At 40.4% G+C, this 21,835-nt stretch overlaps 7 protein-coding genes across 9 annotated transcripts; 3 read left to right on the forward strand and 4 right to left on the reverse strand.

The window, feature by feature from the left end:
• Positions 1–11: 11 nt before the first annotated feature.
• On the forward strand, positions 12–678 carry LOC130700915 (dolichyl-diphosphooligosaccharide--protein glycosyltransferase subunit 1-like). Its single transcript, XM_057522913.2, has 3 exons — positions 12–218; positions 287–405; positions 468–678. Exons 1-3 carry the CDS (start codon positions 111–113, stop codon positions 622–624), a joined length of 384 nt encoding a protein of 127 aa, XP_057378896.1. The 5' UTR covers positions 12–110; the 3' UTR covers positions 625–678.
• Positions 679–1,499: 821 nt separating this feature from the next.
• Positions 1,500–6,591, forward strand: LOC130700886 (MLX-interacting protein-like). Its single transcript, XM_057522869.2, has 15 exons — positions 1,500–2,156; positions 2,227–2,389; positions 2,456–2,562; positions 2,625–2,698; positions 2,761–2,886; positions 2,950–3,127; positions 3,189–3,284; positions 3,342–3,751; positions 3,813–4,007; positions 4,077–4,522; positions 4,587–4,806; positions 4,867–5,153; positions 5,215–5,338; positions 5,416–5,545; positions 5,632–6,591. The coding sequence occupies exons 1-15, from the start codon at positions 1,784–1,786 to the stop codon at positions 5,769–5,771; spliced, it is 3,069 nt and encodes a 1,022-aa protein (XP_057378852.1). The 5' UTR covers positions 1,500–1,783; the 3' UTR covers positions 5,772–6,591.
• On the reverse strand, positions 6,346–7,635 carry LOC130700909 (CCAAT/enhancer-binding protein delta-like). Of its 2 annotated transcripts, none has more exons than XM_057522906.2 (2): positions 7,348–7,635; positions 6,346–7,272 (listed from the first exon to the last, which is right to left on the reverse strand). In XM_057522906.2, the coding sequence occupies exons 1-2, from the start codon at positions 7,516–7,518 to the stop codon at positions 6,724–6,726; spliced, it is 720 nt and encodes a 239-aa protein (XP_057378889.1). In that variant the 5' UTR covers positions 7,519–7,635; the 3' UTR covers positions 6,346–6,723. The 2 variants fall into 2 exon arrangements, with proteins under 2 accessions (XP_057378889.1, XP_059352903.1); XM_059496920.1 differs by having other exon boundaries at positions 6,346–7,269; positions 7,348–7,633.
• A 1,171-nt stretch (positions 7,636–8,806) lies between these two features.
• LOC130700882 (bromodomain-containing protein 1-like) lies at positions 8,807–13,348 on the reverse strand. Its single transcript, XM_057522858.2, is given in 8 exon segments — positions 8,807–9,133; positions 9,199–9,341; positions 9,402–10,706; positions 10,708–11,422; positions 11,488–11,804; positions 11,864–12,016; positions 12,088–12,383; positions 12,451–13,348. Coding segments are annotated over 8 exon segments (3,852 nt in total). The 5' UTR covers positions 13,181–13,348; the 3' UTR covers positions 8,807–8,940.
• A 289-nt stretch (positions 13,349–13,637) lies between these two features.
• Positions 13,638–15,958, reverse strand: LOC130700896 (potential E3 ubiquitin-protein ligase ariadne-2-like). The gene is made up of 8 exons (XM_057522884.2): positions 15,789–15,958; positions 15,499–15,666; positions 15,099–15,432; positions 14,816–15,041; positions 14,641–14,755; positions 14,353–14,580; positions 14,064–14,279; positions 13,638–13,997 (listed from the first exon to the last, which is right to left on the reverse strand). The coding sequence occupies exons 2-8, from the start codon at positions 15,658–15,660 to the stop codon at positions 13,842–13,844; spliced, it is 1,437 nt and encodes a 478-aa protein (XP_057378867.1). The 5' UTR covers positions 15,661–15,666; positions 15,789–15,958; the 3' UTR covers positions 13,638–13,841.
• A 1,732-nt stretch (positions 15,959–17,690) lies between these two features.
• On the forward strand, positions 17,691–19,379 carry LOC130700903 (lamina-associated polypeptide 2-like). The gene is made up of 5 exons (XM_057522897.2): positions 17,691–18,040; positions 18,096–18,210; positions 18,273–18,622; positions 18,688–18,894; positions 18,954–19,379. Exons 1-5 carry the CDS (start codon positions 17,858–17,860, stop codon positions 19,083–19,085), a joined length of 987 nt encoding a protein of 328 aa, XP_057378880.1. The 5' UTR covers positions 17,691–17,857; the 3' UTR covers positions 19,086–19,379.
• On the reverse strand, positions 18,651–21,734 carry LOC130700900 (isocitrate dehydrogenase [NAD] subunit gamma, mitochondrial-like). Of its 2 annotated transcripts, none has more exons than XM_057522889.2 (12): positions 21,589–21,734; positions 21,489–21,527; positions 21,368–21,422; positions 21,134–21,298; positions 20,937–21,070; positions 20,812–20,868; positions 20,614–20,747; positions 20,437–20,550; positions 20,239–20,375; positions 19,984–20,151; positions 19,845–19,926; positions 18,651–18,820 (listed from the first exon to the last, which is right to left on the reverse strand). In XM_057522889.2, the coding sequence occupies exons 1-12, from the start codon at positions 21,652–21,654 to the stop codon at positions 18,796–18,798; spliced, it is 1,176 nt and encodes a 391-aa protein (XP_057378872.1). In that variant the 5' UTR covers positions 21,655–21,734; the 3' UTR covers positions 18,651–18,795. The 2 variants fall into 2 exon arrangements, with proteins under 2 accessions (XP_057378872.1, XP_057378873.1); XM_057522890.2 differs by lacking the exon at positions 18,651–18,820 and adding an exon at positions 19,302–19,477.
• Positions 21,735–21,835: the final 101 nt, after the last annotated feature.

The following is a 21,835-nucleotide window of genomic DNA, read 5'->3' on the forward strand; positions in this document are numbered from 1 at the left end:
GCTAAACAAATTCAAATTCCTATAGCTGAATTTTGATCTGATATTAGACATAATTACAACTATTCAAATGACAGGATGAAACGTGTGGCAATCAGTCACGTGCAGCAGTTATGGCTGAACATATTCGTAACCATTACCTCAAGAGATCTACATTGTTTCAAGCATTTGAAACACAAGTGGCAAAACTTAAAACCTCGCGGGATATCAATGCTTTCCAAGTATGGCGGTTATATTTCTCGTAAATGCGGCATTATCTTTCTATTCCGTGTAACTCATATTTTTTTAGGCAGCAGCAAAAAATATCACAAGCGACTTACGAGCTCAAATGTTGGATCTACCGAGTAATCTTAAATCGGAATATCCTCAGCTTAACGACCGTGTGACTGACCTTAAAAAACAGGACAAGTAAATTGCCTTTTCCTAAGATCCCGCCAGAATATTGATCAATATCTTGGTTCATTTTTCAGAGCTTACAGAGATAATCAGAGCACCCATGCTCAGCTAGTAGAACGACTAGTTAGTGGGAAAATAAATAAAGCTCAATTCGGCGACTCCGAAGCCCTGCTGACTAAAAAAAGGGACGAACTTGTCGAAAAACTAAACCACTTAATTAACACGCTTTAAAAAGTATTCTGGGTCTTCTCTATCAGTTCTGTCCTGCAGGACGCTTTTCTTTATACGAACTTGATTACAAATTTAACCTAAAAACTCGTACCACATGTGAAGAATTTTAAATTTAATAGTTATCAAGAAATAATTCAGCCTCCTTTAAAGCAAGCTTGTGCTTGTATTAAGGGAATATTATTAGTTTTGTGACGATATGACATTTTCTAACCCCTTTCCAGAATCAAGGCGTTGACACGAAGGGCGCTTAAGACCTGCTTAACAATAACAGTTGATGAAAATAACAACCAATATTGTTATTCAACAATAGTCTGCCAATCAGTTCTACGTCGTGGAATGGAAAACCAGACTTACACAAGCGTACGACTGTTTCGAAATTTATAACTTCCAGTTTCTCAGCCCAGTATCACGAGTGTCATCCAGGCAATGTTTATGGAATTCTACTAAAGGCGAAATCTAGAATTTTTATATTTTTTTTTTCTCTTTAGTTTTCCTTTAGACCTTCGGTGTAAAAAGATGTTAAAAACTCTACATCAATACCCGGACAGGTATTAGACCATTAGATTATTTCCCAAGTGAATAAGAGAAACGTCTTAATTTACAGGCCCTTTCGAAATTCGCAAATTATTTGCACTTAGTGATAAAGGTTTCCTTATAACAAGTACATACTTTTTTTACAGTAATGAATTAGCTTATTGAAAAGGCGTGTTTTTTTATCTGCGATCTGATATGAAATCTATAGAAGTTTACTTGTGCCTTTCTTCATCTATTCTGGTCGGAGATTTTTGCTGTTGGGTTAAATTCAGTTCAGCCTTCGGAGCTGGTAAGATAGTATGCCTCTGCACTTTTGCCTTATGCGGCGATCTGCTGTGCCCTCCTTGAAAATCGAAACCGATACAAGATGGCGCAGGGTGCATTGCTTTTTTATAGTTAACAGAAGTTAACGACGAACTCATTTTAGTGCTTTATCAAAACTTCGTTGATCAGAGACTAATGGCCTCCAGTCCAGTTCAATGGGTTGGGAAATATTTAGCATGCCTTGTTTATTAGGCCTTTCTGTTAGCAAAAGTGGACTTTGAGTTGGAAAAAATTCTGTTGTTGTTGTGTTCATCTCTAAAGGTCTGTTGGTGCCTGCAGTGACCAAACAAAGCAAGAAAAAATGACAGGCGGTAACTCTCCAACAACGACACAGAGCTCTCAGAGTCAATCGAGGCAAGCTTCTCCGTTACACGCCGGGCAACAACAACCTCTCTGCCAGGATGGCCAACCACAACAACTACGAAAGAAGTCTAAAGAAATCATCCACTCTGGACACTTCATGGTCTCTGACTTTGAAGCTGAAGGAAGAGATGATGATGACGAGTTGGCAATTCCTGTGCCTGAAGATGCTGAAGACCCAGCTGTTCTGGTTGGAGCAGTCTCAGTAAGCAGCATGAATGCAGCTGGTGACCTTGCTGGCTCTTGCAGTAATCAAGGATCCTGTTCAGTGACCAGCATAATAAGACCTAAAAGAACTGAAACCATTTCACCAGGTATAATCAAACCGAAATTAGTTGCATTTATTTTATTAACAATTGTGACCAAAATTTACCTTTATACAAGGTTTCATAAAAGATTCTGGAAAGTGGATTCAGAAGAATGCAATTGGAGCAACATTCTCATGTGAGGATCTTCCCATGCAGGCTACAGAGGATTTCATGATCCCAGCTGTTACCATAGATCAAAGTCTCACCAAGCTGTTCCAGTGTATGACCCTGGCCTATAGGTTGGTCAATCCCATAGCTTTTTTTGCCCTAACATTCACACTGAATCATCTGCATTATGTGTAAAGTTCAAAGTTGACCTCTCCGCGATGGAAGAATTTTAAGGGATTGCGGCTGCAGTGGAAGGATAAGATCCGCCTAAATAATTTAATTTGGCGTTGCTGGCACATGCAATGTACCAGTTTTAATTAATTGATCTGGAAATGTGCCTGTATTGTAAACTCTCTTTTTGTATAGTTATTGAAAGAAGGAACACAGCTGTATGTCAGTTTGCTTCCCCACTCGAAGTGGATCAACATAACAAGCCCGAGGTAAAGTACATTATCATGGTAATAAAAGAAATTTTTTTTTAGCCGTACGCTCAATTTTTCAGGCAGTTGTCCTTGAGGGGAAATATTGGAAGCGTCGGTTGGCAACTGTCACAGCCGAGTATAAAAAGTGGCGAATATTTTTCAAGAACCAGATGATGGGTCGTGCCTCCAAGGATCTCAACGACGTCGTAAGACACAATACATTATGAGCGTTTGTAGATAAAATGCTAAAAAAATGTTTTCAACACAAGAATATGTGCGGAGAACTGGATCACCTAGATTGGTTTGCTCCACGTAGCAATTGCAGTTTTAACTCAGGGACTGGTTCCCTCGCTCTGGATGATGACCTGTTCATGGACTTCTCTGATACGCTCTTTTCAAGCCTATCATCGAATCAGCCTTTTCCCTTTCCCAACCCAAGAGAAATCGGTATTAAATCATTAAAAAAATATCATTTGTATTTATTCATCATATACTCTTTTTATTCTAGCTAAAGGAGCTGGTCTAGCCGATTTTATTCAACCTGGACTGATTCAGTTACAACCCAACCTAGATGATTTCATGGATACTTTTGAACCGTTGCATGGTTTGTAAAGCTAAATGACTTGAATAGAACAAAACAAATAATTGTGCCCCCTTTTAGATTTACTCTCGGGACGCTTACCGCCAGTTGAAGAAGAAATTGTCGCCGTGGAAGATAACATGGCTGGACGAACATCCGATCACCACGCTCAGCGACGCAACGATTTTCAATTGCAAGATCATTCGCCTTATTGTGCCTCAACTACCACGACTCTAGTCAGTGCCGCTACGATAGTCGTCACGGCATCCTCTCCGCAGCCTTTGCTCAATTATTTTCAAATGGATCAGTCCAGTTCTTCATATTTATCGAATCCTCAGCTCGACAACAGTCATCGACAGTTGACCAACCAGCAGAATACACGGCCATCGCCACAGTATCATCAGCAATCACAAGAGCAACTTCAGCGACAGCCGCTCGTCAACGAATCAGCATTTAGTCATCCTAGAACGGTGGTTGCGCCATCGACACAGGTAATATTCTTTTCAAAGCAATTCATATCCAAGTTATACATGATTAATCTTCTCTGCACAGAATTCGGTGTTTGATTCCCACGCCCCACCTGTAGGATCGTCCCACCAACTTCAGCAACAGCCGCAACTCGTCCAATCTACCGATGGATTCGCAGCATCTGGAGGATATGAGAATGCAGCATCTCATTCGGGAGCCTTCCAACGGCAAAACAGTGGAGGCAGTGAGCATGGATTCGTCGTACCAACAGCACAGTTTGTATGAACTAATAACTATACATCTTTCCTAACCTAGTCGGTCAGTAAAAGGCTCTTTTACCCGTTATAGCAAGGAAAACAACGTAGTAGATCGAGAAGTGGTTCGGGACCCAATACGCCTGGAAATGGATCGGCGGCCATTTTTCCACATGCAACAACCACATCGCTAAGTGCTAGCCAGCCTTCTATCGGATCCAGTCGAGCTAATCGCACCAAATCGAATGGTAATTCGAGCAGTAGTAGCAGCAGCCCAGCTCGTTTGCTCAGCAACTCGGCCAGCGCTCAAGAGGCCGGCCTGCCACGAAGCAGCCGCGGTATTGGACGTCTTCGTTCTAGCTCTGACCTACAACCTATCATGCCTGTGCCTACAGCGGCGGCTACGACCCCTGCTCCTGTCGTACCTCGTACCATTCTTCCTGACAATAGCGCTTTGTTGGCTCACCTATTGACAAGCCCTAATCAAATAGGTACACCATCAACCACGTTGGTGTTAACTGCTGACTCGTCAGCGACGCGGTAGGCAAAATGATTAATACTTCATAATTCTCATTTATTTAAAAAATGTATGTTTTACGCACAGGATACCCATCATCTTTCCTCTTCAAAACCCTGATACTACGACCACGAAATTGGAAAAGCCATTGACCTTGTTGCCTACAACTGTAAATCTTGAGTATTCCAATGACAGTCGTCCTTATAAGCAAGAGCCTTCTCCGAATGTGCCGATGGTAGAAGACCTAGTAACAAACCAAAATACCTCAAGGAGCAGAAGTAGTGATGGCGAACGCACGCAGTACAGGGTACGTTTGCAAAATGCATTATTTTTACAAGCTGAAATAACTTTATTCATTGTTTAACAGGAGCATCGTCGAGTGTGCCACATCAACGCCGAGCAAAAACGTCGCTGCAACATCAAAAATGGCTTTGATACGTTGCAGTCTTTACTACCGGGCGGGGGTGCAACAAGCGGATCGGGGAATGGTGGTTCAGCTGCTACTAGCCATGGCAAATCCAGTGATGTCAGCAAAGCTGCAATGCTGCATCGTGGTGCGGAATTCATCCGTCAACTTCGCCAGGAGCGGCAACAACAACAGGAAGAGATGGAGCAGCTCAAACAAAATATCGAAACGCTCAATGCAGCCATTAGGTAAGTCAGTTTATGTCTACGCATTACTTAATTTTAATTAATTTTGTTTTGGTTTTTCCAGCGGTTGCCAAGCCCTGCTACCCGCGAATGGTGCTCCCGTTTCCCGGCAGCGTAGTAACCGGATGCGGGAAATGTTCGACGAATGGGTCCGAGTTCGAACTTTGCAGAATTGGAAATTCTGGATTGTATCCTTTTAATCAAAAATTTTGTGACGTTTCCGTATAATCAAAAAATGCATTTTCCTTAACCTAATATTTTTCAGTTTTCCATTTTGATACAGCCACTCCTTGAGTCCTATAGCACGGCCCTTTCGGCCGCTACCTACGAAGATCTCTGGCAAAATGTTTTAAATTGGGTAGACCAGTATTGTTCTTTGATTGCCCTACGTCCAGGTAATATACCTATTATTTTATTATGGGTATATAAAATAGTAATTTCTCTGTTTTTTAAAAATTACTTTTATTTCCGCGTTCCACAGTGGTGTTCAATTCGCTCCGGAACTTGAGCAAAACAACCGACATTATAGCAAATCCGTCTCGATTGCCGGCGGAAGCCACACAGGCAGCTTGCAATCCGGACAGGACAACAACGCCCAACAATCTTCCGTCGACGACATAATCGGCCCATTCACCTTACAGTTTTACTCCCTGTCCATCCCCACAAATTTTCAAAAACTTTTCATTCCACGAAAAGTTCTACACAACAAGAGTAGATCCAAGTGTTCATGCGGCAAAATGTTCATAATCGACAGTAGTCGTCATATAGCAGATGTAGCACTATCCTATTGTATAGATATATGGAGATATTAGTTCACAATTTTATCTAATAGTAATTTTTAAAAGCCCCCTTAGTTAGTGTAACTGACACGATTTCAGAGTAGCTTTTGAAAGAATGATGAGTCATCAAGATAAAATAAGCAAAAAACACAAAAAAAAATGCGGTGAACGGGTGGTTTGTTTTCCTCACCCACAAAAAAAAAGTAAACCAAGAAAGATAAAAAAAAAAAAAAAAAAAAAAAGGCTAACACTTCAAATGGTATCCGTTGCAACAGCCTGATACATATATGTATTTTTCTTACTTTTATTTCTTCTTTCATTCTCGTAGTAAGCAAAAAAAAAATATTCGCTCGGTTTTTTCTGCATTTCTCTGGTTCACGCTCCCTCCCCCCCACAATCGAACTTGGAAAAACAAGTAAAATACATATTCGTTGTATTGTTAATCTTTGCATCTTGAAGTACAAAGGATGCAGGAATTCTACGATGTACAAAAACGATTGGTGAATCCATAGATCGCATGTGGGTTGTTTCGTGTCATTTTTATTTGAAAATAAATCGGTCAAAAAAACACAGTTAAATGTAAGTAAATCTGAGAAGTTCAACCACGTAAAAAAATGTCAAAGTGTTGAACACCATTCAAAAAATATTACATTAACAACAAGTAACTAGCAAAAGTATCAACTATGTACAACAATCGAATATGAACTCGTGGCACGCAATGGTGAATTCTGTTGTCTTTGATTAAATAATTATATTAAGTGGGTGTCTGATTGGCTGAGAATGCTCATGTTGGGTTATCTGGGATGGCTTTGAAGGCGAGCAAAAGCGTTTGTGACTTGGAGTTTGATGGGCTCGGGAATGTCGCTGAACTTGGAGAAAAGCCCGTGGAGGAACTGGATTTCTTTGGAGAGCTGTTCGACACGTCTTTCTAGTCTCTCTTTATCGGCAGACAGGACGGTGACGCGCTGGGCTACCATGCGTGATTCTGCCTTGGCCTTCTCTCGTGACTTCTTCACAGCGATGTTGTTGAGTGTGCGACGGCGTTTGTATTCATCACTGTCCTTGCTGACGTTTTTGCTGCCCGTCTTGTATCGGCGACTTGTTGAAGTCGTGCTGCTGGTCGTCGAACGACCTGCAGGGCTCGACACGGATGTGCCATAAGGGCTTGGCACTGCGATCGAGGAATAATCATTTGCTTCGGTTAACGTGCTAGGCAAACAACGGCTGTCTTCATCCTCTTGCAAATGAGTTATCTCGCGTTTCACCACCGGTTGAGGCTGATAGCCGGTCGAGTGAGATAAGTAATCTGCAACGCTTTCGATGTTGGACTCTATCATCGCCTGCTTAAAACAGAAAAAAATAATACAATAAGTACGTTGTTTCTAAGTCTTTTTTGTATGTCGAATGCTAAGCAATACCTCGAGATCCATAGAAGTTTCCGATACTTCTAAATGTTCTGGATAGTAGTCGTAGTTGTCAGTAAACGGTAGAGTGTCGCCACTCATTAATGGTGGATGATTGTAATCCAATAATTGACCCTCGAGTTTCCCGCTGGTGATGTCGAAGAATTCGCAGTCAAAAAAAGACATACCGCGAACGGCTATTTGCTGATGGGTATGTCGAGGAAATAAACTTTCACTGTTGTATGGAACTCGGGTTGTCGAATGAACGTACTGCACTGTTCGTCTTCACTGTATGTCTTCTCTAGCTGGAGTTGCGAAAACGAATGATGAAATCATGAATCGCGCTGCGCTATTATACTCCCAGCTCAGGACAAAACTCGGGACTGGGAAAAAAAAAACCAGTTTAGCTCCTCCCCTCCGGACGTGGTGCAATCGTCGAGTCACTCGACATGGTGGTGGTTGGTACGGAGCCTGCAATGACGTCATTGCTCGGGGGAAATCCCCAACGAAAGAAAAGGGTTATCAAGCTGGGGAAAACCAAAGTCACCTATGCCACTGTTGGTTGGAACTGGTTCGAGGTAGTAATACTGGACAACAACAAAAAATGATCGTCCAACAACAAATGCAAATGAGCTAAGTGAAATTGTAAACCATAGGGGCTATTGCTAGAAAAAAATGTGTCCATCATACTGATGTCAATGCCGTCAACGTCGTGCGCAAGCGATAAAAAACCCGAACGTCAAACTGATTAATGCAAACTGATAACAAGCATTCACGTCCAACGGCGATGTTTACATCCCATCCTTTTATTTCCAAGTTAACCACCACGTCATTTCTAATGCTCTCTCTGAACTAGAACGAGAAATTGTTAGTTCATGTGCATAAAACTTCAAACAAAATTATTTTCCGTCTTGGTTTTATTTATTAGTACGTTGAAAAAAGTGCTGAATCATCGGGTAAAAAAATAAAAACTGGAAAGTTGACCGATTTGCGTTATCTTGTGATTCTCACAAGAGTGTGACGTCAAAGCCAAGGCGGAGAACCAACTCGATGACGTCATTACACTACGGGTTTCTGGAAAGTACGCACATGCGCAGGTGGCTTGACGTCCCACCAATGAGAACACGTTCGACCGGAAATGGGAGGTCCCATATCACACAGGAATGTTATCTGTGCACAGACTGGCAACGAACGAAATAATGCATTACAACCCGGTAACAACCATGCCATTGCAATGAGTATTTGTCACGTACGCAGTTGAATTTCTTTGAATGATACGGTGGTTAACATGCCCCTGTTATTGTAAATACAGTTGCCTGCCGATGTTTTGTGTTCGAGAATCGTCAAAACTAGTTCAGGCCGATTAAACGAAAACGGGCAAGTCTGGACAATCGAATGCGTAGTACGTGAAAGCAACATCAAAATCCAGACAGAACATTCTCGAAATGAATATGATAACACCGATCTGTTTAGGTTTTTTTGTTTTTGTTTTACTTAAAAATGAGTTTACATCAATTAGAACACGTACGTCTGAATATTCGCTACGAATTAAGCAAACGTGATGGGAAATCGAACAAGAATATGAGGTTTAAAATGGGAAATTAACTTTCAGTGACTCGAATCGGAATCTTCGGAGAGGGCACTACTTTGCCCAGCAACTCTGCACTGGTGCAAAGTAGCCTCTTCGAAAGCTTTTTTGACGGCCTTGCGCTCCGTCTGTTTCTTGGACTCGATCAATTTTGCTTTATCACGATCAGGATCCACTCCCAGTGGTTCCAACTTATCTCTTGGCAACCATTGCCTATTAATCACCAACATCTCATTAGAAAATAAATTTGTAGTAGGGTGAAAGTACAATATGCTGACCATGTCCGTTTGGCATCGAAGAAGAGAACTAGAAAGGCTGGAGGTTGAATACCGGTTCCCATTATGAGAACATCATCAGGAGGAATTGCTATCGGAACTCCATTGTGCACATAGCCACTCCTGGGCCAGGATGGGTCAACAATCTAATTCAATTGTCATTTGTTTAAATAAATCATTATGAATTTCTTAATAATGTTCCTTACCAGAGCTGGATACCAAGGATAACCTCGACATTTTGCCCAGACGAGATCCAGTGGTTGCAATGGAATTAAATTACAAGGCAAGAGAGAAGCAGAGTTGTGACGATGCCTGGGAGGAGATGCCGAACTATCGTCACTTGATTGGCGATCAGATTCATCACCGGAATCCGAATCGCTGCTGCTACTTCCACTGCTACTTCCTTCACTTCCAGACGATCCACTCGATCCTCGATGCGAATCTTCTTCGTCATCCAGCCTGTTCGTTCGATATACTTTAAAGCTTTCGCTTTCAATATTAGGAAGATGAATAGCTCCAGGCTGTTGAACTGAAGCGAATAGCTTATCACTCTCCGGATGCTTCTGTTTCTTCCTTTTGTTTAGATCTGTGGCTGCAGCTGCAGCGGCCACAAAAAGATTAGTTGAGGAACTTGAGCTACTGCCACTCGGTCCTGGTTGGGTGGAACTATTTTCCGAAAATTTCCGGGGTCTGCCAACCGGCCTTCGAGGTGGAGAGCTACTTCCGGACGGATCAGGTTTCTTAAAAGCCGCTGCAGCCGCCGCTTTCTTCGTGAAAAGTACAGCCGTCCGTCTATTAACACCTGATGGGGACCCAGTCAGCTGTTGGGGATTCACGGAGTTGACCTTGACGGGGGTAACTGGCACTGGAGCTGCAATGGTCTCTAATTCAGGTGTTACTGGCGTTGCTGCTGCTGCTGGAGTTACAGCAACGGCAACCGGAGTGGATGTTACAGGTGCGGACACTGGAGTGATATTCCGTTTCATGACTTTCGCTACCAAACGATTCTTGTTCGTAACAGATGGCGTGTTCTTTTCATCCGAGTCGGTCTTGGGTGCGCGAGTGATGAAGTGATCTATCTTGAGTTGGCGGGCAGCCATTGCAACTCGTGGAGAAGCCTTTACTTGAGGGCCAGCCATGCTGGAATCACTACTGCTTTTGCTAGTAGTACTGCTACTGCTGCTGCTACTCTCGCTGCTACTATTCCCACTTGAATCCGAGTCACTGCTTGCTTCACCACGTGTTTCATTTTCAGGCCGTGATTTAGAAGGACTGGTGCTACTGCTCCGGGTAGCTGCCGCTCTACCACCAGCTTGCAAGGATAATTTCCTACGAACTTTGGCTAATTCATTTCTCAATACGCGGATCCGCTTCACTTTGAGCGGTCCGGATGGCATTTGTTGAGCTTTGCGGAGAAATTCTTCCAGTTTAGAAAGTTGCTGTTCCAGCGAGTCAGATTCGCGGTACTTTTCCGAGACGTACTTGTCAATTTCTTCCACTTTTGCTTCCTGATTGGCTTATTTCCAACGGTTGCTGTGGCTGGATTATATTATTGGTAGTGTCACTGCTGTTATTGCTGATGACTAATGTTTCCAAATCCTTGCGAAGTTGTCTGAAAAGCACTTGAGCACCTTCTTTGAGCTTGATGGCCTGCTTGTAATACATGGTTTGAGGGGAGTTGTAGATCATGCAATTTTGGATCATGAGGTTGAAATCTTTTTCGAAAGCTTCCAGTGTCGGATACTGGCCAGCATCTAACTTGTTCGACATGGTGGAAAAGTCCATGGGCTGTTGGATGAAATCGAGATAGTCTGGCACTTGACTGGTGTCAACAGGATCTGCGAAGATGTCGTTGGTATCGCGTTCCTTGAGAGTTTGCAACAAACGTCGCATCAGGTACTGAAATGGGTAAATTTGAAGTTCCAGTTCTTTTTCTTTGATCCGCATTAGCTCCCTCTTTGTTTTTTCTCTTTTGCGAATCAACTCGCATAAAAGCCGAGCTCGTTCCAAATCCTGTCGAAGTCGCTGAAAATAGCGCAATTGTCCCAAAAGATCATCAGGCTGAATAAGAGGATCATTGCCCAATCCTGACCCAGAGGCGGACCCCGTTGCTGCTGAAGAGGCTGGTCTTCGCGAAGGATGACTAGTCTGCAGGCGACGCAAAAGAGGTACTCCATTCCTGGATTGCCGCTTTAGGGTCCAATAAGCGATCAACCGCTGAATAAACCTAGAAAAACAACGATGATTCATAGAATCATCGCCAAATTTAGACCAAGCATTTCTTTTTCTTACCTGATTTTTCCTTGAATATGTGGAACGGAAGAAGCGATTTCCTGAACACGTTCTGGTGGTATAGTGGGTATGGAAATGATGGGAGCTGCAGAACGCTTCTCGGCCAGGATTTTACGAGCCTTGCGCATTTTCTCACGGAAAGCAGCTTTTGATTGGGCTTTACGAATTGCCTCGCCTATTCCGAGATCACCAACCATCGGTTTTGAATCGGAATCGGCCGGTGTGTGAGCATCGCAGTAGGCGGCTTTGCGAATACTGATATTGGGTCCGCTGCTTGGCGAATCTTTGGCCGTGTCAATCTTCATGTGAAGTCCAGCCTGTCGTAAATAGTGGGTAAAATTTTCAATAGGCGTTGCAGTTATTACAATCACAGTACTTGTTGTGCGCAAGTGACATGGAAGGCCGTGTAGCAGTTGGCTCTGTGACACTGAATACAAGCTCCAGCTCCTCGTTCCTTGCAAATATAGCAAGTTAGTTTCCATCGTGCTGCGGGAATGTTTTGAATGCTGTCAATAGGTTCCAGGAAGACCTGGACGGTTAACAAGCAAAGACTTATGTTTTCTATAAGACAAAAATAACAATAAACTTAAACTTTATTACTGTGTTAGCGAAGCAGACTTCTGGTATCCACAACGCACAGACAACGTGAGCCCATCGGTTATCATCCGTTTGTTTGAAAGCACCGCCTCGATTTGGACACAGAGCGCAGTCAACTGCTCGCGAAGGCGACTGCAAACATCTTCTACACAACCATTGGCCTTCGGGAATATATGGTACACCATAGCATTCTTGATGGACAGCAAGATTGCACATATCACAGAAGAGGATCACGTTACTGTTTTGGCATTCACCGTCCATGCATATGCAACATTCAGCGTCTTCGTCGATCGGTGGACCTGATTAATTTTATTTGCTTTAAGAAGTATGCAATAAAAAATGCTAAAGAAAACTATAAGTAGAAACCTTGATCTTTTCCAGAACTCTGCATCTGAAAGTAAGACTCTTTTTCTAGGCGATCCATCAGTAATTCAAATGATTCTGGGTTGACTTCTGAAAGATTTTCAAATCTCCTTTGTTTGTTTATCAATTCTAACCAAGTGAAATCATCTTCATCCATATCAAATTCAACCTCATCTTCCATTTCATCAGGAGACTTCTCAATGAAACGATAGTAAGATTTTGGACGTTCTGGGGCATCTGGTTGATTCCATGTTTCAAGGATTGCAAACGATGCTTCTGGGAGCTTTGGAGGAGAAACCTTTTCTTCTTTGCGCACTGGGGGTTCCACAGGTTTAGGTGTCTTCTTCTGGAGATGTTTTGGTGTGTGACTTTTATGGATTGGTGTTTTAGGAAAATCCTGAATATGTGTCTCTTCATTTTTCACAGGAACTTCGTTTTCATAGTCCTCTTTGTCCACAAAATTTATGGCATCAAAGATGTTTATCCTTTGAAGTTTGTTATCAATTTCAAGTTCAACAATCTTCTGTGCTTCAGCATAAGTCAAAGCTTGCTGAGGTGACTGTGATGTCGGCAAAGAACTGCCGGGATTTTCGTGATTGAAGTTGAACAAGTGGAACTGAATGCCCGCGAAACTTTTGTAGATTTTGCCGCAGTCTTTTGCAGGACATTCATATGGCGGTTTAGTTGCTCTGATGTGATTAAGGAATTCACGAATGTCGAAATCAAGACCCATTTTAGCACAACACAATTTCAATGGTAAATAGCTGATTGCGTAGTCGCTTTTTGTACTTAATATAGCTAATTTAGTTGAAAGTAGTCTCACATTTATCCATTTTTGTTGTCGTTTTTCAGACCACGCACTAAACGATGACAACCATCCAGACACCTGGCGCCAAGCCACTACAGCTCATTACAGAAACTATTTTGAATAACTCACTTCCCTGACACTCGTAACACGCAACAATACAAACATTAGTCATTGTTCGGCAAGAATCAAAGCTTTATGAAATATGAGCTCCTAATTTCATACTCGAATTATTTATATATTATGTCACAAAACAAACCTGCAATCAGATTTACGTAATACAGTGTTAAGGTTTTCATCGATAATGTTATTTATTTAATCAATTTAATAATCTGCTACGGAAAAAAGAAACCGAAAACAGAAAAGAAAAAAACACCTAAACGGAAAAACGCCATAAAAATCGAAACAAAAAAAATGAGGACAAAATTTGAAATGAGCCGAACAAAAAAAAATGTTCAAAAGGACAGGACACATCGCAATTTCGATTTTTCGATAAAGCTGCAGGCAAAAAAGAAAAAGTATCTGACGATAGTTACAAGTTTGTTGGTAAATTTTCCATGCTTTCTCTTTGTTACATTTAGAGAAAACTTCACGATTCAAGAAAATCTTGCAAAAGTGTGGTACGACGTTTTTCGCAAACGTCCATTTGAATGCCCAGATCGCCTCGATCGGTTGTCTCTGCACGTTCTACCTTCCACGACAGGTTTTCTATCTCAGCTTCTAGCTGAGCCTGTTGATACTCAAACTAAAAGAGGTATAATTCTTTACTACATTTTATTCCCAGAAGGATGATGGTTCTGAAACTGCTTACCAATTCTTTACGGGGCCCCGCGTCCATATAATAAGCGTACGGGTAAGTATACTGCAGCGTATATCTACAACGTGCTAGCAAAGCAGCAGCATCCAGTAGACACTGCCAGTCAATCCAAGTACCCTCTGTGCCTGTCATAACTTTACACTGAATGCGTTCACGAATCCGTTGCAACGTCTGCTCCTCCAGTCGTAAACTTTTTGCATGATTTTCCCACTTAGGATTTAAAACATGTTCGAAAACATACTATTAAAATTTCCAATAAAATAAATTACATCATATCACTCACTCGTTCAAAATAATGGAGGTATTTTTTCAAGGCTTCTTTAGCTCGAGCATGAGACGACTCGTTGGCTACATTAGGGTTCTCTTCATAACGTGAGCAACGGTAGTATTCCGACCCGTGCGTCTTCCAATCGCCCAGGCACATCCAGCAAAAGTCATGTTTACATCCATAACATTGCATGTGGTTACAACCACCGTTCTTTTCTATACAAATTTGGCACTTGGGGCAAACCTAATGATATAAAAGCAAAAGAGATTAAGAACTTCTAGTCACCGGAAAAGCTATACTCACTTTAGTATGAGCAGAAATATAGTTGGCCGTTTCGCTATCATCTGCACACTTGGTCAGCCACTGTCTAATTGTTTCGCAGTCAGTTGGAGCGTGATATTCACTCCCACATCGAAAGCTAAAAATAATATTAAATTTATAGCAAAATATATGAAGTAGAAGGCTTGAGGATACGTACCAGAATGTTGTCTTGCAAGAATGGCAAACAATCCTCTTGGCCTTGTTTTCCTTGGCCCTTATAATTATGTTACAATTAGGGCCTGGGCAGAATCTCAGTTCCGGATGGGACCTAACGTAGTCGGAGAAGGCGTGACGGACATAACGTTCCTTCAGTTGAGGCGTGGCTAGTAAAGGCAAGACAAAGTCTTCTGTTGCCATAACAGAACAACCCATACATTCTGTTCCTGTAAAATACAAAATTTTTTGGTCATACATTTTTGTCTTAAAACAACAGTCCATACCTGTAGATACACCATGCATGACCTGAGTTTCAAGATAAGCATTCCAGCAACCTTTACAAAAGAGATGGCTGCATCCAATTCCACAAAACACATCTTTTGGTAGCATAACAATACAGATTGGGCAAACTAGAGTTTTTGATAGAGTCTTAACGACAGGGGTTTTTTCTGGTTTTAGTTTAGATTGAACTAGCAGCTGAGAGGCATCTTCCAAATACATTTTAATGACTGAATCTAAAGCCCAGTTATGAGTGTGTAGCAGTAGTTTGGAAAGGGAAGGTGTCAATCTCAGTCTGCTGCTCAAAGTTTCTACTAATTCATTCAATAATCTTTCCACCTGTTAAGGAAAACAACAAGCCATTCGTTTAATTTTCAAAATAACACCAATAGAAATATTTCCAACCTGATCTACTGTTAGACACTCAAATTCAAAATGTTCTGGATCACATTTTTTTTGGTTCATGGTTTCATTATCGGCATCATTACAAGGATTGTAATAATCATCATAACCATATTCCTCAGTTTCAGAATATTCCACATCTGACTCATTATCATTGTTTGACATGGTGGACTACAGTAATGAGGAAAAAAAAACGTTTGGGGTTACGACAAAGAAGTGAATTATTTTAAAGATATAACACTTAGACATGTTTCATAGATTTAAACTGACGTGAACACTCGGGTAATCACTACCTTTTATGTTGGAATGGCTTAAGTTGACGAAAAACAACCTCCCAGGACCACCTGGCCAGGCAAATATGTTTTTAATGCTTTTCGTTCATGAAAGTTATGTTAAGTAATTATTTGCTTCCCCACGAACAACACAGCTTCTGCATCTGCCGATAGGACAATATCGGGTATTTCACATACTTGGAACGCGGAATGGTACATCGGCGAAATCAACGTGGAGAGGGACATCTGTTGGAGATGGAAAGTCGAAATTGCCTCAGGCTGGATATATCGTGAAATGCGTTGAAAATGGATAAAGATATATAGAGTGACATTGAGTTTAAAGAGATACGTCGGCAAAACAACTTCCAGGCTTGGCATTTCCACGGAGTACATATGAAACCCTCTAATAGGGGGTTTTATACGTAGGGTCTAAATCTAAAAAATTCTGTAGGGTAGGAAAAATGCTATAGGCGATCAGACCTCTTTCCACAATATACCATTCCACGCTCCGCGTTCAAAGTACATGGCCTACTTACGTCGAATAACTGAATAAGAAGTCATAATCACACATTCATAGTTTCGTAATACAAGACAGAAAGCAATAAACAATGCAAATGGACGCTATATTAATGATTAACTAAATTGGTCTTCAATAACGTCATTATTGTTATTATTGTTTTACTTTGTCCAGGTTTTTGGACAAAATTGTCCTATTGCAACTCCCTGTCTAGTTTCTATGTGCACCACTAGATGGCGTCTACCAATATCTATAGGATTCGGGAAACAACCGTAGTTTTCCTGATTAATGGAGACATTTATTCAATCCATTTTTTTCATTTTCATCTCAGAAAAATATTGACGTTAGAAGGACTTCCCACAACAATAACACTGGTCATTATCAGTGCATGGTTTTCAATAAACGGTTGTGATCAACACGTGTACGAGTTTTATTATTATTACCCCGATCAAACTAGCACGACGAAAAATGTATTGGAACACTATAGCGTACTTTGAGCTGCTGCGTCCCACATTGTTAAAAAAATCGCCAATGAGTAAATGCATTTTTGTGGTGGATTGAATATTTCACTGTTTTGAAATGCATTTGCGTGTACATCTCTGCGAAAGGTAGTCAAAATACGATCGCATTTTAGCCAGACCCATTTAAATTTTAATTTAGTGGCATAGACAGTCAGAAACCCCATTTAACTAGGCTAGTAGGAGCCTTTTTATATTTATAGGTCTAATGTCCTTCCGCGGTTTGATTCAAAGCCTACGGCTACATTTTTTTCCTTGCCATGAAGTTACACTTCTCTTTTGTATTCTGGTCACAATACTTTTAAAAGAATGTCGTATTGTAGTTTAGGTTTGAGACCCACAGCTTAGTTCGATTTAGCTCGTCAGTCTCAGCTTTCATACCAAAATACCTTCTTTCATGGAGATCTAAAATAGCTTACTGCCAGAGCCGACCATCTTTGAGGACGATATTTCGGTTGACACTCAGTATACGTTTTCTGTCATACCGAAATCCTGGTTTCTCCTGGTACTTCTGAAATAAGATGTTTTTCCCTGCAACGTTGTTTAATCCAATAACCAGACAAGAAAATTGCAATTATCACATGGCAATTTAGCTTGACCTGAGATGTATATCTTGCAGCCAACTAAGCTATAGCGGCATTTAGTTAACAGAGGTTACGAGTAAAATTACAAAATTTTCAAAGAAAAAACTGATAGATTCATAATTATAATACTAAATTAGTAAAATCTGCATAATTTTTGAATGGTGGTTATAAATGTTAAAAGTATATTTTTTAAGTATTCAGAATTTTCTGTAGTACTAAGAAAATTTAAGATTGAAAGCATATATAAATAGTAAATATCGTAGTTTTAGAAGAAATGCCGCGAGCTGACAGCGCCGCAGGCTAAGGCGTCTGTAAGTTGTACAGTGCACTTCCAGTTCCAGTTGTTTGAACTTGAAGCTGATAACGTTGCCTTTTTGGTTTTAATATTTTTGTGTTTTAGTCTGGTCGTAGTATATCAGGATAAAATTACTTGGTTTGTATCTTTTTAGCAGATTGTATTTGTGAAATACCATGGCGAGTTTGACTAAAGAACAGTTGAAAAACGAATTAATAAGCCACGGGGTTCAACCGCCCGTTCAAAGCGCCAGAAAGGAAGAATTCGTTAAGCTTTATGAGCAACACGTTGCCCCGATTGCCGCCCAGAAAGGTGATTTCTCCAGTGACGAGGAAGGCGATGCTATCATCGAGCAAAGGGTACATAAATGTTGCCTTAGTTGTGCTCATTGGTTTATTTTTTTCTAAATTAAAGGTTGAAGTGTCAAACAACAGTTTACTCTTCAACGGATTGGACATCACCACCATTTCCGATGATGATCTCTTTAGCCAACTGCAATCATTTGGCATACCAGTGGGTCCCATTGTTGGTAAACGAAATTATAACTCATTATTCAAACCTAATCAAAGTAATTCCATTTGCCAATTGCAGACACTACTAGATCGGTCTATCAGCGAAAACTAGCAGCACTCTTGCAAAATGGAACACAACCCCCTGTAGTTGAAGTTGAACATACAAATGGTAATGGGGCTTCCCATGAAGAAAAATACTCTGATTCAGAGGATGAACCTCAGGAACAGAAAGAAGATCATCAGAATATTGAAATAGTAGCAGAGCATTTTGTACAACCCAGTTCATCTACCCCTGTTCCTGCTCCTGCCCCTGTCCCTCTTATAGCAGATCCAATTATCTCCACTCCGGAACCGCTAACTGTGATTCGTAAGCGGATCGCAGAGCGACCCCCATCTTCTGTTAGCGCTTTACCGTTGGTTGACCGTCAAGTTAGTTGACTTATTTTAATTAAAAAACTTAAGGTAAAGAACTAAATTTATTTGTTTACTTTAAGGGTACGCCAACACCAAGGCCGAGCATTCGATCTGTCTCTAGCTCTTCCCAGTATACTTACGAATCTCGGCGCCGCGTAGATGTGACCGATGGCAGCGCAGCCAAGCCACTACCTTCCCATTCGGGGTCCCCCCCTGTTAAACCCAATATCATCCGTTACATTTTGTTGCTATTGGTACTTTTAGCAACCGCATACATAATTTATACTGTAAGTGTATCCAAAGATTAACGACTATTATTAACTAAATTTTTTTTTCTTTTTGTTAGTTTGCAAGCTTCGGTCAAGTCAAGCAGTTAATGGAGACAATCAGACAAAGTGTATCGCAGTACCTGGAGAAAGCAGAACAGGTTGCTGAGAAAATCGACAATGCCAAGCCTAATCCTTTGCCGGATGTCTAGTGTTTTCAAACATAAAAAAGCCCCCGAAGCCGAACGCGTTATTGAGCTGTAGTTCAACCCATTTATACTATCTGTAAAAGCATGATTGGAAATTGGAATACTCCATTCACTATTTTTCTGGTTCAGTTGTTGTTCATCACATACCCATTTTAACCTTACTGCTTGATTTCAAGTAAACGTTTGCCCCATCCCGATCCATAGGCAAACAGTCGGAAGAGGATATTCGATCTTTATTATGTTCAATTTGTATTGGCTTCTTCTTTTCGGCCAGAAGCTCAAATACACATGTCCAAACAAAATAAGTGAAACTAAATTGAAGACTGACTACAAACTTCACCGATGCTGATGACTCCAACTGCGGCATCAGGAAAATTTCATTCTACATTGCAGCCCTGAGAGTGAAAAGCAGATATGACATAACGTCAACAAGACGAGGATGCTTACAAGCACAATTTTTTTTGTGAGTTCTAAATAGACTACGAGATCGTTAAAGTTTCATAATGCAAATCAGACGACAAGCAGATAAAATAGAGATTTGTTAATAGAAAGACTATAATTCAATTTAATTGGCATGCAGCTCCATTACTATAATACTACAAGTTATATCTATTACTATAAGTTATAACTATTTCGTTAATAATTTAACATGCACTTGATTTATGCTGTAAATGAATTAAAGAAGAAAAGGCGTGAGAAAAAAGCACGTTTTCCTAATTCCCAAACAGGATTAATTATTATATAATTTGATGGACAACTTACCAATTCTTCGTTTTGGTTTGTTCTTGGATGTTACGGATAACATTCTGTACAACATCTATACTTGTTGCTTGGCCGTGAAGATCTGAAAACAATCATAAATATTAGGTTGAATTACACTATTTAGTTTTCGGATGGTTACCTGGGGTCCATATACGGTCCTCGTTCACTGTTTTATTAATAGCGCTTCCTACCAATTGGGCATGGTAATCTAGTCCCAAATGGTCAAGCAAATCTACCGAAGCGTTCAACATTGCAATAGGATTAGCAATATTTTTTCCAGCAATAGATTGTCCAGTATTTCTGGTTCCTGGGAAGCAAACCAATTACCAAATACAGTACGCGTCAAACAATGGTTCGATGATGCTTGTGATAAAATGACATTAAACTAATTTACCCGGTTCAAAAACAGCATATTGAGGACCCATATTTCTTCCGCTCAGTAAACCAGGGCCACCGATGAGACCGCATGCAAGATTCGAAACAATATTGCCATATAGATTGGTCATGATCATAACATCAAACTGCTGGGGTCTTAAAAAAAATTGTTTTAATCAACCAGGAAACTTTTGATCCATATAAAAAATATGATTACTTAGCCACCATTTGCATGCAACAGTTATCAATAATCATGTTGTTATGCTCAATATTTGGATACTCCTTTGCTACTGCAGTACACGTTTCTAAGAAAAGGCCGTCTGAGACTTTCCTAAAGTGAAAAATGTTACTCAGAATTTTTGAACGAGAAAAAGCAGTTCAAGTAATAACCCACATAATATTAGCCTTGTGTACGGTAGTAACTTTCTTTCTTCCTTGCTTTTGAGCGAGATCGAAAGCATAGCGGGCGAGTCTTTCTGAATTCGCACGCGTAACTATCTTCAAACTTTCGACGACACCAGGCACGTTCTTTATAGTATTATGATAAATAATTCTTGATCACCAAATGAAATAAAGTTCCATGTCAGATTACCTCATGCTCTAACATTGCATACTCTCCCTCTGTGTTCTGTCTAATAAGAACAATATCCTGCAAAGTTAAATTTTAATGACAAATTAACATCAGGGGAAAATTCATGTATAGTTATAATATAATACAATATCTTTATGTCTGGTTTGAACTCCTGGAAAGGATTCACAGTTCATTACATATGTAAAAAGATCTAGCTCATTGCGAAGCTCAACATTTCTAGAGATTTGTCCTGGTCTGTTTTCTCTTGTTTCAATATTCCCTGATGCAAACAGAAGGATGGCATTTGAAAAACAGTCAGACATTCAGATGTAACAACTATTACCTTTAATGGCAACTCCATTTCTTTTGATTGATGTGATGGCATCAAAAAAATCTGTTTCTGATTCAGAGTTTGGATCAAAGCTAATTTCTTCAAAATCTACTGGTACACCAGCATATCTGTAAACTTCCTTAACAAAAGTCATCATCTCTGGACCAATCCCATCACCTATAATGTAAAAGATTACAATATGTTGAATGAATAAGCTGATTAATACAGAGCACAAGATTTTTGGACCTGGAAGCATTGTTACTGTAAACCTTCCACCATACTGAGCCAGAAGACTTTTGCTCTATAAACAGTGTTTAGATCTGTTATGAAATCATAATACAACAATGTGGTTTATTACATTTATCACCTTATTGTGAGCTTCTCTAGTTATTGTCCAGACACTTCCCTGTGAGAGAAAAAAGAAAATTCAACATCATTGTTGCAAAAATCAAAATGATTTTCCTTACGGCTTTAAAGTGACCCAAATTTCTCAATGGCCCTGAAACCGTACGTAACAGTAGTGATGTAGACATTTTGCTTTCGAATAATAATTCGAATAATAAAAATAATAGTACAAAAGTCGAAATATACTACAATTTAAAGAATTTCTTATTTTACTCGGATGTTAATTTATTCTGCTAGTTTTCTCAGATTTCTATTTAACGGCGTTGTCATGTCGATTAAGCTTTTTTACATCACACACTCGAAAATCAA

The sequence above is a fragment of the Daphnia carinata genome, chromosome 9 (assembly GCF_022539665.2).
Source record: "Daphnia carinata strain CSIRO-1 chromosome 9, CSIRO_AGI_Dcar_HiC_V3, whole genome shotgun sequence".
In the NCBI taxonomy this organism is placed as follows: Eukaryota; Metazoa; Arthropoda; class Branchiopoda; order Diplostraca; family Daphniidae; genus Daphnia; species Daphnia carinata.